General features: G+C 44.1%; 7 protein-coding genes across 7 annotated transcripts; 3 read left to right on the plus strand and 4 right to left on the minus strand.

Moving 5' to 3' along the window:
• Window positions 1-783: 783 nt before the first annotated feature.
• On the minus strand, window positions 784-1,891 carry GGS22DRAFT_186635 (uncharacterized protein; the record flags this gene model as incomplete). Its single annotated transcript, XM_047964477.1, has 2 exons — window positions 784-1,489; window positions 1,542-1,891. 2 exons carry the CDS (start codon window positions 1,889-1,891, stop codon window positions 784-786), a joined length of 1,056 nt encoding a protein of 351 aa, XP_047820400.1.
• A 638-nt stretch (window positions 1,892-2,529) lies between these two features.
• GGS22DRAFT_186636 (cofactor FMO1 FAD enzyme) lies at window positions 2,530-4,399 on the plus strand (the record flags this gene model as incomplete). Its single annotated transcript, XM_047964478.1, has 4 exons — window positions 2,530-2,575; window positions 2,632-3,484; window positions 3,544-4,201; window positions 4,250-4,399. 4 exons carry the CDS (start codon window positions 2,530-2,532, stop codon window positions 4,397-4,399), a joined length of 1,707 nt encoding a protein of 568 aa, XP_047820401.1.
• Window positions 4,400-5,345: 946 nt separating this feature from the next.
• On the minus strand, window positions 5,346-7,205 carry GGS22DRAFT_186637 (FAD-binding domain-containing protein; the record flags this gene model as incomplete). Its single annotated transcript, XM_047964479.1, has 3 exons — window positions 5,346-6,600; window positions 6,664-6,864; window positions 6,916-7,205. 3 exons carry the CDS (start codon window positions 7,203-7,205, stop codon window positions 5,346-5,348), a joined length of 1,746 nt encoding a protein of 581 aa, XP_047820402.1.
• Window positions 7,206-8,680: 1,475 nt separating this feature from the next.
• Window positions 8,681-9,390, plus strand: GGS22DRAFT_186638 (uncharacterized protein; the record flags this gene model as incomplete). Its single annotated transcript, XM_047964480.1, has 4 exons — window positions 8,681-8,749; window positions 8,806-8,868; window positions 8,927-9,182; window positions 9,236-9,390. The coding sequence occupies 4 exons, from the start codon at window positions 8,681-8,683 to the stop codon at window positions 9,388-9,390; spliced, it is 543 nt and encodes a 180-aa protein (XP_047820403.1).
• Window positions 9,391-9,705: 315 nt separating this feature from the next.
• GGS22DRAFT_198968 (fungal-specific transcription factor domain-containing protein) lies at window positions 9,706-12,051 on the minus strand (the record flags this gene model as incomplete). The annotated part of the gene is made up of 6 exons (XM_047966211.1): window positions 9,706-10,467; window positions 10,519-11,053; window positions 11,103-11,300; window positions 11,354-11,567; window positions 11,639-11,791; window positions 11,904-12,051. 6 exons carry the CDS (start codon window positions 12,049-12,051, stop codon window positions 9,706-9,708), a joined length of 2,010 nt encoding a protein of 669 aa, XP_047820404.1.
• Window positions 12,052-13,739: 1,688 nt separating this feature from the next.
• GGS22DRAFT_186640 (uncharacterized protein) lies at window positions 13,740-14,836 on the minus strand (the record flags this gene model as incomplete). Its single annotated transcript, XM_047964481.1, has 3 exons — window positions 13,740-13,873; window positions 13,930-14,686; window positions 14,747-14,836. 3 exons carry the CDS (start codon window positions 14,834-14,836, stop codon window positions 13,740-13,742), a joined length of 981 nt encoding a protein of 326 aa, XP_047820405.1.
• Window positions 14,837-16,456: 1,620 nt separating this feature from the next.
• GGS22DRAFT_115304 (uncharacterized protein) lies at window positions 16,457-17,419 on the plus strand. The gene is made up of 2 exons (XM_047958079.1): window positions 16,457-16,802; window positions 16,864-17,419. Exons 1-2 carry the CDS (start codon window positions 16,571-16,573, stop codon window positions 17,208-17,210), a joined length of 579 nt encoding a protein of 192 aa, XP_047820406.1. The 5' UTR covers window positions 16,457-16,570; the 3' UTR covers window positions 17,211-17,419.
• Window positions 17,420-17,694: the final 275 nt, after the last annotated feature.

Raw genomic sequence — 17,694 nt, forward strand, 5'->3', positions numbered from 1 at the left:
TAGCCTCGCCAAATCCCGATTACCTGACTTTGCATAGCCAGATAGACGCACGTTGGCGGCGTTATCGGGACCGATTATCTAGGTGCCTACATGGTAATCGTGAATCTCACGCCATATAAAGATGTGAATCCTGTTTGTGTAATAAACATGTCTCTTTGATCCACGTGAGCCATATGTGTGATATCGTGAAAAATACCGCTACAGGTATAGTGATGTGATCACGATAATCTCGTAGATTTTTACGTATTAGCCTACTAGGTAGGTACCTATGAAAAAATCTAGGTAGGTAGGAATTCAATGTCGAAGAGTGAAGCATACCTGGTACTTAGGTACTAGAACCTAGTAGCTACCTACGGAGGATCGAGGATAATACCATGTTAATGCCATAATTTTGAGTTAAGCTGAGGTATTGAAATGTTGCTTAATGTCAACCTGTATACTCCTACTAGAGCAGAAGATTTTCACGTTGTCTAAACCGGCAAGGTCACAACGCCCATTTAAGTCTTTTATCAGTGATTTGAGTGATCTGGCATCAGTATTCCAAGGTTTACATCAGAGCCTTCTCGAATTGTGCATCAGTCTTAATTACCTCTTTGTTCGTGTCGATGCACATCGAGAAGAAATCGACGTTTTGCACATGATATAGTTTCCAAATATTCTATTGTCGACACCAGCCTAGGTACCGGTATCTTCATACTAGAGTTTTATATCGGATACATAACCCCTTTAAGGAGCTTAGTTACCTAGCTTGCAACGGTCTGCTATTGTTGAAGGTGAGACCAGCTAAGCTTGCTTGCTTGCGATTTCCTCAGTATCCATCTCAGTCTCCTTCCTACATAGTAGCCAAACCATTCCCATTCCTGGGCCAAAAATAGTAGTGATAACTAAAAATCTCAATAAAGGACGTTCGTATCCCGATGCTCGCATCGATGTTTCAGAATCAAGCATGTAAACCCCAACAGCAATAACTGCTAAGGAGATTATCAGAAGATCCCACTGTATGAATATCATAGCTCCCTCAGTCAGTAGATTTGGACCACTCTGAATGAGGCTGTAGTTGGGCCAATATATTCTGCTCCAAGAAATATCTGGGGATATATAGGCATATGCAAGAACGCCGACACGGACGATACTGCTAACCAAGCCAACTATCATGTATGATACTTTGATCGGGCTTGCCAGTCCTTTATAATCTTGACTTGAGACCATATAGCTTACTAGATCCTGGAATGGCCCAAGAGTTAGAGGTGCGAAGAACCAAAAAACCGCAGCGTCCTGGATTTTAAAGGGGTGAGAGCCAATAGCCCCGGGGATAAGTAGGGGAAGCGAGATTAGCACGCTCCAGACCGCTGTAAATGGTAAGGCCTGGGACTGATCTTTAGGCACGCGGGGTCTTCGTGTCGACCGCTCCTTGAAATATAAATGAAGGTAGATTGGTAGAATCGCGGCCGCTCCGCACCAGTTCCACAAGAATTGCCAATTGGCAGTACTATGACCTGTAAGTCTCATAAATGATCAAAGGCCGATAACGGGGTACTTACTATCGTAGGTAGCCTGTCTTCCTATTTCTTCGGTCCTCAACGAGAGTCATCATGTTGAAGACCACCAGCACAAATACCAGGTCAACTAGCATTAAAAGCGGCCCAACGTCAGATAAATCGGCTAGGTTGATGACGGAACCAAAGAATACCACGAGGAGGCCAGTAACGTAGTCGATAGGCCATATTCCCGTCCACGCTCTTTTGACCGGAGTTCCGGTCGGGAAAACACCATTCCAATTTGTCGATATCATGGCCATGAAGGAGCCGTTCATCATCATGGTAAACCATTGAGTCATAAACGCTAGAAACGTCATGGGACGGAACACGTAAGTTGGGTCCGGAAGCGCCATTGTTGAGGACATGTTTGATCTTTGAACTGAAGTGTGATTAAGAGATTAGTTGGTAGTAACTGAAACGTATGTAAAGATGCCCAAATGGTTCAAGTGGCGTGAGAGATTCAATGAACTACGCAGAAATAGCGCCAGGTAGGTAAACATGTATATTTCAGCTCTAGGAATCGGAAATATTTCATATTTCATGAGATTGGAAGTTTGTACTCTTCACCTTGAACCCTATACCCTGAACCTGGCCGGCTGCTAGTTCTTCTTTCTTTCGGGCGCCCCTCTCCGCAGTCTTCGGAATGCCCCACTCTTTCTCGGTCCGTACTCTCCGCACTCTCTACAGTCTAGACTTGTTAACCACAAAACGACAAAACTCCCGAAATGTATGTCCTGATTAGCTGCGGAATAATATGAAATCTTTCATTGGTCCGTATAATTCCGTCTGCATCGAATGTTGATGATGTGATTAAAGCCGTTGTATTAGCCTTCAATGAGACATGGATACCACTGAAAGAAAGAGAGTGCCAGTGTAACTCTAAATATTATATCTATTCAGAATCAATAGTAAAGGGAGCACCTAGCTAGTAGAGAGATAAATGTCTGAGAAGTAAATCTACTTTGAATTAAACCACCAATAATCGAATGTGATGGGCTCAACTATCGAGCAAGTAGATGTTGTCGTTGTGGGTGCCGGTATGCAACGCAGGTTCTTCAAAACAAATATTATCATATGCTAACATTATACGCAGGTTGGAATGGTCTCATCTCGGCCAAGACATATCTTGACTTTAGACCTACTGCCAATCTGGTCGTCCTTGACGAGCAAGCCTCTATTGGTGGTGTTTGGAGCGAAGAGAAGATATACCCAAGTCTATACGCCCAGATCAAGCATGGTCTATTCGAATACTCGTTCTACCCTATGCGACACGAAGGGATCACGGAGGACGGTTATATCTCTGGCAATACCATCCATACGTACTTGAACGATTTTGCTTGGGATTTCGATCTGGTTCGACGTATTCGTTTACAAACTACGGTAGCCAATGTATCTCGTGCCCCGAGCGGTGGTTGGCATCTCGAGATCGTTGGGAAGCCTCCGATTGAATGTACAAAACTCATTTACGCCTCCGGGGCAACATCGCATCCCGTGGTACCTACCTGGCCTACGGACAATTTTAGATCACCTGTCATTCACTCATCCGAATTGGGGTCACACCTTGACGCTCTCAATAAAATTGGCTCCGCGACTGTCATCGGTGGTGCTAAGTCCTCGTACGACACGGTTTTTTTCTTACTTAACGCCGGAAAGAAAGTCAATTGGATTATTCGAGAAGATGGATCCGGTCCTCTAGCTATCATGCCGCCTTTGCTTTTTGGTTCCGTGAATACAATGGATATTGTGACATCGAGATTTGTTACATTGATGGGTTCTAGCATTATGAGCACGGACGGCATCGGTCACCAATTCTTTCAAAGAACACTGCTAGGACGGTTCATAGCCTGGGTATTTTGGTTGGTCGTTAATTGGATTGCTGATCGCCACGCCGGCTATTCAAAATCAGAGAATGCCAAAAAGTTGAGGCCAATGCCACATGGAAACGGGTATGCGCACCACTTCGATGATATAATTGACTTGGCAGTTTCTAACAAAGTTGATCTAGGATTTTCTGGGCACATGCCGGGCTTGGAGCCGCGAGCGTGCCCCTTTTCTGGAAGACCTTCCATGCCGGAGACTGTTCGGTTCACAGAACAGATATCGATTCGCTACGCGAAAATAACATCATTAGCTTAAAAGACGGTACTCAATTCTCCTCGGACTATCTCATCCTTTGCACGGGGTTCGATAAATCCTTCCAGGTCTTTGACGAGAAGTTACAACAGGAATGCGGCCTTATGCCTGACCCGGCGCAGAAGGACAGATGGGCTAAACTTGAATCGGACGCGGAAGAGAAAGTAGACGAGCTTCTTCCTGCTATTGCAAATTCCCCATTGACCTCTAAGCAATTCGATCGCGAGAAAACTGCCGGTGGCCGAAAACTTCTACATGGCCCGAGCAGACATTACCGAAGACTTATCGTACCTTCGCTCGCAGCTCAAGGTGATCGTTCAGTATACTTTCCAGGGTTTATTCACTCCATTTATACTCCTGTAGTATCTGAAGTACAGGCGCTATGGGGAGTGGCTTTTCTCCTTGGTATGCATAATCCACCTGGTGAAGAGGAAATGGAGAGAGAAGTGGCCGAGTGGAATGTCTGGTCTCGTAAGCGGTATGTTGCGCAGGGCAAGAAGCATGCTTATGCCATCTATGACTTTCTTCCTGTAAGTGAATATCTGGATATGTATATGATGATATCTAATAGTCTCTAGTATATCGACCTACTTCTCAAGGATCTTGGCATTAATCCACATAGGAAGACGGGCTTCTTTAACATGTTTAACCCTTCTTACCCGAGCGAGTATAAGGGTCTTATCGATGAGTTCCACAGGGTGGCAATAGAGAAACAAGTAGTGTACTGAGGCATATCGAAATTTTAGAAACGTTTGTTGGCGTGCCTAGGCGGTTTCGCATATATCTCATTTTATAGGGTATCAAGCCTTATAAGTTAGTGAAGAGGTGCACCCCACTATCATGGATTACATTGAGGGGTAGGCATGGATGGTCCGGGCTGTGGAACTTCCCTGTATTTCGTAAATACAGCGCATATTGATTACGTGAGTTTCTAGGTACTGCTTAAACCGATTGAATTCAACTGCAATCCTGCAATCGGCCAATTGAAGTATAGATTTTCCATAAGGCGTTTACAATGTTGAGTTATAAAAACCCATACTGGAGTACATTTGGTGAGATTTCTCAGATGAATAAGTCTCAAGAACAAAAAAAAGTCCAGGATACCAATCATGGTGTTAGAGAAAACCGGATGAGCATAGAATTGAGAATTGTAGTGGATGTTTTAGTGGAATGTGAATTGATTATAGTGGATCTCAAATATTTTACAGTGGGATTGTACAAAGAATGTAGTGGGCGGTATCCATTCGTCATTACAGCCCTGGAGCTAGAGTGAATAATAATAAATTACAGTGCACTTGTACAGCGCATAGTCCGCTATATTATGCTTAGATTTAGTGAGTCAGGTTTACAACATTGGAAGTACCTATATACCTCGGTAGGTACCTAGTACCTAACTAGGCTTAGCTACTAGGTAGTGATTGTACAAGGGTTGCACAGGCCCTTACACTTTATTGCACAACCTTGGAAGGCCCATAAGATCCTAAATACCGCCAAGAGTGCTAAGTTGTGGTGAAAATAGCCCTATAGTCTAGTGTACATGAACCTTAAATTTAACCCCTATTCTACACATTTACAAAAGAAATTCTAAGCCTTAACTACTAGGTACCTACCCAACACCGAACGATCTATTCCTCCTACTTCGCGGGACAGTATAATGTACTCGTCTTGTTCAACTCAAGCTTTGCATAACCTCCAGTTCTCATCCTCAATCCACTTTTCACTGCCTACTGCAGTGTGGGCATAGAGTAGAGATTCCGGGTCGTACTTGTTCTTGATCGCAAGCAGTTGTTTGTAGTTGGTCCCGTAAAACTCCTTCTGCCAGTTCTGCTGCTTATAGTTGGCCTCGTTCAGATAGACGCCACCTCCAGGTGAGGCGGCGTCCAGCATGGGCTGCAGCACATTTGCTGCATAATCTTGACGTTCGGCCATCTCGGCTGGGCTAGCGTGCTCGTCCCAAACACCCGGTGTTAGGCAGACAGAGATGCTATCACGCCACGCGGGCAATACTGCATTTTTTGAGTGCGCTTTTCCTGTCACGTTCAAAGCTAGGCAGGCTAGAGGATCGAAGGCTTTTGCAAGAGAAGCGTTCCGAAGAGAGCCCGTAATGGTCGGATTTTGCGCTGGATCAAGGAACATCGCACGCGGGAGAATTCGGCTACCAGTAAAAGGAGCGTAAGGGGTAATTCCTTCTGGCAACGGTCCCAGATAATGATCAAAATGGTTATAATAATTTTCCGCAATGCTCGTCGTGTAGTCGTAGTCGATGCCACGCTTAGTAAGATCATCGAGGAAAGGCTTCATCAGCGCATTGACCTTGTTAAGGTCAGCACCAGGCATAGTGACAACCCATGAGTCGAATACATTATTGGTGAGAGTATAGAGCCAAGTATTTCCCGAATCGACGAATGGTGCGAGGAGTGTGTGGTATGATCCGATAGCTTCCCAGAAAGCGTCGTTGCCAACCTTCGTATCGTTAAAAGTCAGCTTTGAGCCACCGACAATGCCGTCACTATGGAGCCTGCTGGTCATAGAGAGAGCAACAGCGTAGGTACCCCCGCCACCGCCACTCATAGCCCAGTAGAGATCGGAATTTTGCGTGGGTGTCGCGACCAAATGCTTCCCATCCGCAGTCACGACTTCCCATTCTAAGACGTTATCCGCGCCCATACCATGCAAGCTACTGAGTAAGGAATGACCACCTCCTTGAGAGTATCCTCCAGTAATTCCAACTGTGGGGCAAGATCCTCCAACAATACGGTGGCCGGTAGCATTAGCAGCTGCGTAAGCCTCGAATCCTTCGACGCCAGCCCCTAACTTCATAGCAGGACCTGTGTAATAAGATGATTTGTAATTAGGAATATACTTCGTCGACTTCAAATTGTGAGTCCACAGCGATAGCGCCCCTTTTCCAGTTGACTTGCCCAGATAACTGTCTAAATTAGTTCCAGTCCGTAACATGCCATCGTAGTAAATAACAGGACTAGGTACTCACTCGTGTCCGGTATTTTTGATGACCAATCGCACGTTGCGTTTACGAGCGAAGTCGATTCCAGCCTTGACGTCTGCAACCCCTGTTACATTGATCACATAGCTGGCACGATTGCCTAACTCGCAAGCCTGAGACCTTGGAGTGAACGCATCACAAGTATAGTTATCAAAATACATGCTGAGGACTTCGCTTGGATTATTGATCCTATATTCGCGTTAGAAGCCCAAGCCTTTGCACATTCAGCTTGAGACATACCGCAATAGAGTTGGGTCAGCCCATGTATTCTGGAGGGTAGTGCAAGTATCAGCATTGTAGTTGTTGAAAGGCTGGTCGTGGCAAACACTAGCGACGGGAACCGAGGCAATCAAACGGCCATTGACAGTCCGGTTAAGGCTGTTCCAGTCCGATACTTTTGGCCAAGCGTCGTCACCAGGAAGCACCTTGCAATGGCTTGAGGCATTGGTTACGGTGTTTTGTCGTTGACTGATGACAGAAGCTCTAGCCACAACGGCTAGGCTGTAAATAAGGAACTTCTTGTTAGACATGGACAATCCAGACGAATTCTTCAAACTGATAGGTAGACGGAAAACAAAGAGTGAGATGCTGCTTGTGAGATCAAAAACTACGATGAAAAGGACAGAGCCAGCGTTATTATATCTTTATACGAGCTCGTCTTTGCATCGTGTTGACAGCTGATCTGCTTGTACCTGTCACCAAGTCTAGGTCGCCGTATCTATTTTTGTTCTCAAATAACCAGGACATGACCACAAAAATTCTGAATTGCCTCTTCATTTCTCGCTAGTTACTGTAAAAATCTGGTTGCTTGCCAATATCGGTTGATGCGGACCGCTTCCTATGGGCAATCCATCCGTTATTCTTGGGGGCTATCTGAAGGAGACAAACTTTCTAAGCCTCTCTTTACTCAAGACATACAAAATTGGGGTCTAGGAGAATCATGTGAATCTAAATTGATTCCAACATTTTCAGCTTAGAATCCTACTCGGAGAGGGGCCGAGATGAACATCCAAAGAGTCATTTCGTATGTTGCCTCAAAGTTGTTTTTGAGCTGAGAATATGAACCACATCTTAGAATAGTGCTCGCTATTTACGAACGCCTCAGCTGAAAGTTTAAGCCATAAGCTACGCCCCTTCGGCAAGATAATTGGTTGCCTAATACCGTATGAGGTCTAGGCTAAACCCGAGATCTGATAGTGATCTGTTCGCTAAATTCCAATGGGTGGCCGCTATAATTCGAGCTTAATTGGGGGGCTCATCCACTAAGACCAAACCACTAGACAGTGCGAAAGTCGTTTAATTTACGCGGTTTTGGCCACGACCACATCGTCGAAACACCCGCCAACTAACATATGCTTTGTAACATGAACTATTGAAGACTAACAAGAATCTTTACAACCCAAATCTACTTTATGATCCTAAATGAAGAAACGGGCACGCTCTTGATAGGTACTAGATAGGTACCTAGGTAGGTAGTTAGGTAAGTACATACTTGATTAAACTCGTAATGCAAAGATGTTAATGCGGAATAACAAGAAACATGTATACCAGAGTTCACCCAATCGAATAAAAATAAGACAACTCGGCAGTTGTGCGGCTGGACCGATTCATTACTGCCTAATAAGTACAGAAATAGAACAATTCTAACGCAATAACACATATCCACATCTTTATGCGGCGCTCCTCTATCGCGACAGGGGGCGGCCCGCGATCTCCGGGCGGGATGATGAGAGCGCGGACTATTGTCCGAGTTTGACCCACCTAACGTCCTAATGTACCGACGGCGAATCCGAGGCTCCGCCAGTTGTTAACTTAACGTCGAATAGAAAAGTACGTGCGTTAAGATATAAACGGAAATTCCGTTTCGAATTAGCAAGAACTTTCTCGTTACGATTACCCAGTATACATTTTGGGAACTATTTTGGTTGACTTTGCCTAAGTCTACATTCTTCGATAGCCCCTATTTGCACTCATTCCACACTTCATCAGGAGCACTGTAATCACCATGGGCGATAAAAATATTACCCCAGCTCTCACAGGTTTCCCAACCACTAAACCGGCCATTCATATGAAGGTGTGCGGCTCTGTGGGAAATGTGTATACCTAGGAGTCTTAACTAATACCTCCCAGGCTGGCTTAGCTGGGCAGTTCCCATGCGGAGAGATTTATACTGGGTCGACTCTCATTGGTGTCGTAGGTTTAGTCCTTTTCAAGTCAAGATATAAGCAGCTGCTAACTAGCGCCCCCAAAGCCCCTTTCTTGGGGCGTGATTGAGTCGGTTGGCGATTTCGAGCCCAAGATAAAATTTACGAAGATCCATGGCCACGACTGGTTCCGTATCGATGCGGACAAGAAACATGGCCGTTTTAACGTTTCTTTGATCGCCACAGACGAAGAGGGGAGGTCCATTCGCCTTAACGCGGATGGCGTCGTTGAGCTGAATGAGCATACCATGCCATTACTTATGGGGGACCCCAATGCCAAGACTAACCCCTGGGGATTTGGAGGTGAGCACATTATCCCACCAATATTGTTGTTATCTTGCTGATGAAATGTGAAGTTGAACATCTCAAGTTTGAGGGAGGTCATGATGTTTATAAGCCACTCGAGGGCATGCTTTTCGCCTGTAGTCAGCGATTTGTGAAGAGTGATGACGGTGAAGTTTCGGTTGAAATTCGTGCCTCCAAAATTATTGCTGGGTCGGGACTTGAATAGAGACATAGCTCACTGTTGCGATGTACTTATATAGAGAATTGATGACTCCAGTTATGTACTAGGTACCTACCTAAATATGCATTTCATTAATAACGTGCAAGGTGTAATGATAGATTCTGTTCTTCGCTGCAATGATAAAGGATTTGTTTCGTCTCCGATAATTACCATTTCGCCAATCTAGGTAGCTAGTACCTAGTAGGTGATACATCTATCTGGGTAGGTATATTGAAACCATATTTTGAATACACTAAATCGTTCTAATGGCATGTTCCTAGTTGATAATTACAAAATAGCATCAACTAGATTCAATACACTTCAGTCGCGAGGACGACAATCCCTTGTAGAGTTGTGGTTACTGTCGAGTGCTCGCCTTTTCTTGGCCCTTCCCTCCGAGTCGGATACTTGACACTCTGCTTTTTCTAGAAGCCCCAGCGGAATATGTTCAGGTTCGATTAAATCTTTCATCGAACTAGAGAGAAAGCGAATCGACTGAATGGAGTCCGCAGCATCCTCCCCCCCAAGATATAAAGTGCGAAAGAAAACGTGGATGGCTGTGGTAATGGGCCATGCAAGAAATCGGTTTAACTGTCTGAAACTATCAAGTTTGTTACCTGTAAGGTTTCGAGCAGAGTCAAGGGCCTCGACGATTTCCGTTGCCGCAGAGGCGCATTTGGATGTCGCCTCGGTGGCAAGACTGGATGGGAGTTCGTCCTTCTCAACTTTAGCAAGAACTGTATCATGTAAGTTTATCTCGATCGAATTCAAGTTCATTCGTAACGCCAAAGACAAGGGATCGTCAGTTCTTTCAAGGTGCCGATCTAGTATTTTGGTGCGGCAGTACAGCATTGCCTTATCGATTTCGTAATGCGTTTCCCAGAAAGCGTGAGATGATTCATGAATCGAAGATTTGATGTGATCGAAACAGCGGTAGTATAATGAAATCATAATGGTAGTAGCGGCGAACGATGATAAATCCACAGCTTTCGATAGCTCAAAAATCCGCTCTAGTGATGGCATATCGTGGCCAGCTATGGTGGCATCATTGAAATCGCCAGGACTGGGGAGAGGTATGGATATCTGTACCACATTAGCTAGCCGGAAGGAGTGTGGCTATCATTCTTTTCTTACATGTTGATGAAATGTTAGACGGGAGTTGGTTGTGATGCTTGAGAATGCATCAAGGATGTAGATCATCCAGAATGTACGGCGTCTCTCTTCCCTTTCGACAGAAGTGGCGGGAAGGGGGAGGTCCATACTTAACCCCCATTGCGTAGTGGTTCTAACACCAGCTTCGCCCTCCCCGTCCAAAGCAGTTATCTTGGCTAATCTAATAGCGCGCCCAAGAGTCATGAAAGACCTAGCGAAGTTAGGCCGTTTGAGTTCGTAAAGGGTCAGCAATGTACAAGCTTGCAAGGTGTTGATACTTGTTAAAGAATCGCCACTCTCCTGCCTTTCGCATACATCGAGGAGATTGCGAGCCTGGTTGTAAGAACTTTCGACGTGGGATTGAAATTCAGGCATTCCAAATGCACTTAGCGCGGCCATGGCATATGACAAAGCTTGAACCTCAACGGAGGGTGAGGATTGCGATATCTCTATCTGGAAGCGCAATCTGTTGATGAATGGCATGACGGGATGGAATATATCGAAATAACGATTGTAACTATTTACATTAGTCTTACCATTACGAGGCACAGGTGTGCTAAACCTACAGTCTCGGTAATACATTTGTTGAAAATGCTGGAACCAACTGGCCTGGAGATGACCCTGACAGATCCAAAGAAATAGGCTCAAAATAAGGATTATTATTCCCATCTGGAATTTGAAGCCCCATGGGAAAATCATTAGATATCGGAGATGCCAAAGCATCAATTGGAAAGTCGTAAAGGTCACCGATAACTTGACTAGGCCTTAGGAAGTTTAGTAATCTGAAGGTACCCCCCAAAGCGTTCGACTATCTTACCAATCAGAAGCGGTCTGCTTGATCATGTAATCCTCAGACATTACATTCAAAGTATGTAAGTCTTGAGACGAAGGGTGCAATGAGTTAGTTGCTTGATTTATCGCGGGTATGGTCCGTGGTGTTGGTAAGTCTGTATTCATATCGCCTGACGGCGGGGTGAATGGATGGGGACTTTGTACGAGTGTACTAAGAGCTAGCTGGGCCTCGGCTTGCTCTAAGGTATATGGTCAATATCATAGAAGAAGGTTTTGGGTCAACAACGCAGTATTTCAGGTTATCACTCACTGAGTCTATTATTTAGGGTCATCATGAACTGCGACAAGTCCATTTTTGAGGGCACTAATGGGGAGCGGGTTGAATAATGGCACCTATTACCCATCTTCTCACATCTACCACAGGTTGGGTCTTGTTTATCACAACGGACCTTTCTGTCTCGGCCTACAGCAATAAATATTAGCCCATGATGTCTCTCGGTTCATTGACGATAGATATCTCCATGAATTTGTAGTGGGTTACTCGTATGAGATGATAGAGAAATCGTTGTTCTTACAGGCATCGCAGGCTAATCTTCTCACAGAGATGCGAGTTGACGACGGAGAAGCAAGATCTTTGCCAGCACTGTGATCATTTGCTTGGCCAGTCACGAAAGTCGCAGCTGCTAAACTGCCGGCTCTAGATTCTTTCATTATTTGATCCATCTTCCGATACAACATAGACATCGCGATGATATGATATATAATCTCTTGAAATAGCAAGAACTTACTGACAGCGAGTCGCATATTTATCGACAGGGTCTAGGACTGCTATAAGGACTTAGGACTAACTAGACGAAGATAAAACGGTTAGTAATACAAATACTACATGCCCAGTGATCTGACTTCCAATTCCACATCCAGCAACGGCACAGGCTTACCTTTCTTTTCGTTGCCGATCCTTTATCACGCAGATATTAGCAAGTCACAACGGAAGAGAACTGTAGGTAGACATAAAAAACAAGTAAGCATAGATCATCATTCTTGTCCACAGAAAGCCAGTTAAGATGTAGATACGCCTTATCCATAAAGAAATACGATCCTACCCAAACCACTCTACACCTGGGCACCCATAAAGTCAGCAGAGGTATGTTGCACAGAAATCCTCAAGTCAATAAGCAGACCAGAAATGTTCTTACCTCCTTTTCCAAACTTACCAATTAAACCTCTTATCTTTATCACGACGCTGAAGAAGTGCACAAGATTCTATGCATGGACTATAAGCCGTGTAAAGGTCCCATAATAAGCACCTTCTTACATTTGAAAATGAGCGGACCATTACCCTCAAGTCCAGTACATTACCTATGTACCTACTTAGGCGTGTATAAAACTTATACTTCGTTACACTGAAGTATTCCATAATCGTTCGGGAGACATATGGGATATGAATTATAATAGGCTAAGTTACCTAAACAAAGTTGCCTTATACTTCCTAGCCTGTGAGTTAACTCGCAAATTTACTCCTAAATAAGTAACCTCACCCGAATTAAAAAAATGGTATTTTAGCTTTTATAAGGCAAAAAGTTCTGTTTTTTCCTACAGAGCAAAATTACCTAGGTAGTTCAGACTTTACATAATAAAACGGTTTATATACGTTATATAATATTATCGGTGTTAAATTGTAGATGTGACTACCTAGGTAGAGAGTTTCCGTACACTCCGAACGAGCCGAGGAGTGAGAACAGGAAAGCCTAGTACTCTGAAGAAAATGACGATAACCTCTAAAAAATCGGGCTATTTTAATGGTGCCTTCCTATTTGTTTTCGCATTCGATAAGTCATCGATTCCTGACAAATACTAGCACCGAATTAGGCAATGGTGTTGGTGTTGGTGCTGGGGTTAATTTTTAGCGTTGATGTTAATGTTGGTGTTGGTGTTGGTGTGTTAGTTGTGGTGTTATTGTCCATACTGTAGTTGCTGTGCGAAGACTAGGACAGGTCGCCAGGAACATTGAAAATAATACGGAAGACTAGGGCCCTTTAGTCCCGCCCAGCTCTCGGAGCTGAAAATGGATAGTCAAAATGTATATTATAGTTTCTACTCGGGGACAATTCCGCGTCTTACAATAATTTTGAACTTTTAGGACCATTTTTACTCGTGTATGTACTTTCCAATCCTGTACAAATGGTGCGGAGATGGACACATGACTTCGAAAATGATTTTCTGACTCAGAAGGAAAGATTCCCAAGGTAAAAGGCTTACTGCAACACACCTTTCGCCATTATTAGGTAAGCAATGATCTATTCGCCCAAGAAAAGAAAAGGAATTCCACAGTTAAAGAAGGTATCACAGTCCTCGGCCTTATAATTCATTCCCAGCCATAGTAATATAATCCAAATCCAAATCTCTCAGCTTCAAAGGTACGGTTTAACCTGCGCCTCAGTCCAAGCCCAAAATTGCTGTGAAATGCCTGTGCCACCTTCCGCTTTTGTTTTTGATGCCTCAATCATCTCCTTCGATATCTTCCACATCATCCCCCATGGCGCAACTATCAATAGTCAGTATAACTCTTCGCAAGCATGCAAATAGGAACAAAGCACATACTATGACTGCCCGACTGGGCTAGAGTAACCTCTGGAGAGAAAGCGGCAAACAAGTTGGTGTAGGCTCCGTATACTGGAGGGTGTAATAAAGTTCTTCGTAAGAACCAAGTCGTTACGGCTCCTTGATCACGCCAAAATTCAGAGTCGAGGGCGCCTGGATTTAGCGACATCGAAATCACGCCATCTGTCCTATGACGGGTAGCAAACTCGGTAGAGTGTAAATAGTTGCCCAGCTTGCTAAGGCTGTACTTATCCAATGCCCCCTTCTCCTGAAATTTTGCTAAGCCCTCGACAAATCCTTTAGGACTCACTGCTTCTGCGGCTGAAGAAGAGACCCATACTACACGAGTCGTATTAGGCGGTGAAACCTTGGCGGTAGATATGAGGGTCGGTGTTAGAAGTTTAGTCAAGGCGAATGCGCCGATGCAGTTGACACCTAGCTGAAGTTCATAGCCTTGCTTCGTCTTCGCATCTTTGTCTGGATACCCAACACCAGCATTATTAAACAAGACATGAAGCTTTTCCTCCTTTTGGAGAAATTGGTCTGCAGAACTCTTAATGGTGGTAAGATCGGCTAGATCAAGACGAATAAATCTCAAGTCTCCACTCGAGTAAGGTGCCGCAGCCTTGATACTCTCAATAGCCTTCTTGGTCTTCTCTTCAGACCGTGCCATCATGTATACCATGGCATTCTTAGAATAGACAATCTGGGCAATTTCCTTGCCTAACCCCGTATTTGATCCAGTGACAATGATAACCTAGCCGTACGGTAAGCAAACGTGACATTACAATAGGAATGCGGAGTAAGATAAGCGTACTTTGCCTTTTAGATCTGGAACATCCTTGTCCGTAAATCTGGGCTTTGCGGGGCAGAGGAACTGCTGTATACTACTGATGGTACCTGGCATTATGGCTCGATTTGTTGATGATCTGGTTAGGATATTATAATCGTAGAAACTAATGGTAACGTAGTTTACGTCGAAAGCTACCTGGGGACACCTCAGCAGGTTGGTATGTAGTTATAATATCAAGTTGCTGCAATTGAACCAGCAAATATATATGGGAAATAACTCAATCTTCCATGATATCGAGTACGTTAGTGAAGCCGTTGTCGAAACTGAGAAGCGAACAACTCAATTATATGAAGATATCCGCGGCATTCGCTTAGGAAAGTCCGCATTGAGACATCACTAGTCACTACTCCGCGGGTTTCGGTGTTGCTGTGTCAGATGTTGGTTTTTAGTCGCAAAAAAATACCTTTCCAGGTAATCCCGGGTGCGCCGCCCGCCATAATCCGTGTGGACCGCACGGGCCGGGCCACTTGCAGATCCACTGCGGTCCGAAGATATCCAACATTCTTACAGCTTTGTTGACTACTAGGTACTAGGCATTGATGATGGTGATAAAAAAGGAGCCGCGGATTTCAAATGTCGTTTAGTGAAACCCGCGATTTCTGAATCCGGTTACACAAGGGTAATTGGTTGGTAAGACATTCTTTCCCGCGGACATGCCAGCCAGTCACCATCCTGAAGCTCGCATCCATATATTATCGATTTGGGTAAAGGATGTATGTGCTGAAGCTTTGTAATTAAAAACACATGGATTGGACATCATTGGCATCGTGACCAACAGGTATTTGCGCTGTGCGACCATTATTCTTTAACACGAGAACATGTAAGCTTATGATTCGCATGTTAGCAAATACGCAGACCAAAGTCTGTTTGTACAACACACTCGAATTGATCAAAACCGCAACCAATAATCTCCGAACGATCTCGGCCTCCGGAGTTCTTACGGGAGCCAGATATCTTACATGTAATGATTGGATTGGGTACCTAGAATATCGTGCCAGTCTACATTTAGTAAATGATGCAAACGTTTATGCCTCGATAACTGAGTGATCACCAACAACATGAAATGCTACATGTGTGGTTAAAATTGGTGCGAAGTTCCACGCTGGTTTCCAAGGTTTTTATGTATTACCTACGTCTGTGAAAGAGAAACTAGTTGTTAATAAACAAAAACACAAAAAGGGGTCTATTATGTCAGCAGTTCTTAAAACCTACTGTGGACCCTCGTCAACCTGCTTAGTCATCAAGCTTACTAACTCTGCTTAGTCAGTGGCCCTATCTTAATTACCTAATTGTTCGAAACTGTGGAATTCTTTGCTTAGTCACCATAGTTAGTCTTTTTTGCTTAGTCATTATGTTTACCCCTTGATTAAGATTGTTTATGTTCATCATTTATGCCTTACGCAATATCAAAATGCCTAGGTTGAATTTTAGCATGGCTGTGAAGTGTAATTATTATCCGTGGAGGCTCTACGAGGAAATTTTGGCCCAATTCAAGCAGGAACCTATTTTTCTTGACATATATCGGGGCTTAGACAATCAAGTCGGCGCAAAGCCTCCAGGGCTCACACCGCACTGCCGACTCCTGCCTGCTACTGCCTACCACTGCCACTATGATGGCGCGAACATATTTCATATATGAATGTCTAGGTTCTAAGGAGAGAGGACTTTGAACGGCATCGAAACAATCATATGTGGTTGTAGATTACCTGTTGCAAAACTGCTGATATTCTTTCACTCATACTATTCCCTTACGGCACTTATAAGCGATAACAACAATAAGACTTCAATATGGCTGCCGCATCATCAAACAAGTCGTTTTGTTTCTATGAGAATTACCTTGCGAAGAAAGATGGTATAATTAACAATGACGAATATTATCACCACTTATTTGACCATTTCACTGGGAAAATACACGAAGACAATATCGAAAACTGTACCGGCAAAGACAAAAGACTAAACAGGACAGATCTACTTGCAGATCTAGTTCAGGGTATGGTTAAGAACATGGAGCATGTTGAAGGTACATTATTCACACATCGTCCCCAAAGTAGATCTTATGTTTCTAAAACTATGCCTTATAGATGCAACTCCCTTCGAACTTGTTTTCAAAGCCTACCATACTGGTACCTTGGAAGATGTTATTGCACAGCACGATATTCTAGATGGAAAGTACGTTAGATACATTCGCCAGCTTTTGGCAACGCAAGCTTTACTAGATAGACGGGCCGACGTCCTACATTTCTGTCTGGGTCGAGGCGACTTCGATTACGAGTATAATTTCACGTACGAGGCCGACTTGGTAACTGTGGACGAGCATCCCAAGACATTCGCAGTTCTTGAAAGATCTGAGTTCCGTGAACTCCATCCAAGAAGCGATCCACCTTGGGTTGCTTTTGATGTTGGTGGAGATTTCCCTGTTGACTGGTAATCAATTGGAGGCGAATATCAAACTATGGCGTTGTTCGACGCGCGGTTATATTTCCCGAAGAATCAATACATTATTGATAGGTTTACATGCAATTGGATGCATAGAATGTAATTACATACCTACTTGGTATCCAGTCCCATTATGCTGGTCGGGAGTTTAACAGCTAAAAAAGGCCCATCATATTTCCATTATTTGTAATGCAGTGCTGGGTAGTTAAAAATCTATGCCTTAATTACCATGATGAAATAATTAGCGTGGCCTAAAGGCGAATAACCCCCGAAATATACCTTGAACCTGGGTTCGGATCGTGAACATATTCAGTTTAATAGGAAGCACGACATCAAATTGGACCTATAATAATACGTCGAGCAATGACGCGACCTCTAAATTGAATTGCGCGAGACGCTCGGCACTTTTTTGACTCCATAGTAGCTGGTGGGCTATTACCTAAGTCTACACAATGTCGCCATCGCTACAGTGGGGC

The sequence above is a fragment of the Annulohypoxylon maeteangense genome, assembly GCF_022496945.1.
Source record: "Annulohypoxylon maeteangense strain CBS 123835 unplaced genomic scaffold GGS22scaffold_5, whole genome shotgun sequence".
Classification (NCBI taxonomy): Eukaryota; Fungi; Ascomycota; class Sordariomycetes; order Xylariales; family Hypoxylaceae; genus Annulohypoxylon; species Annulohypoxylon maeteangense.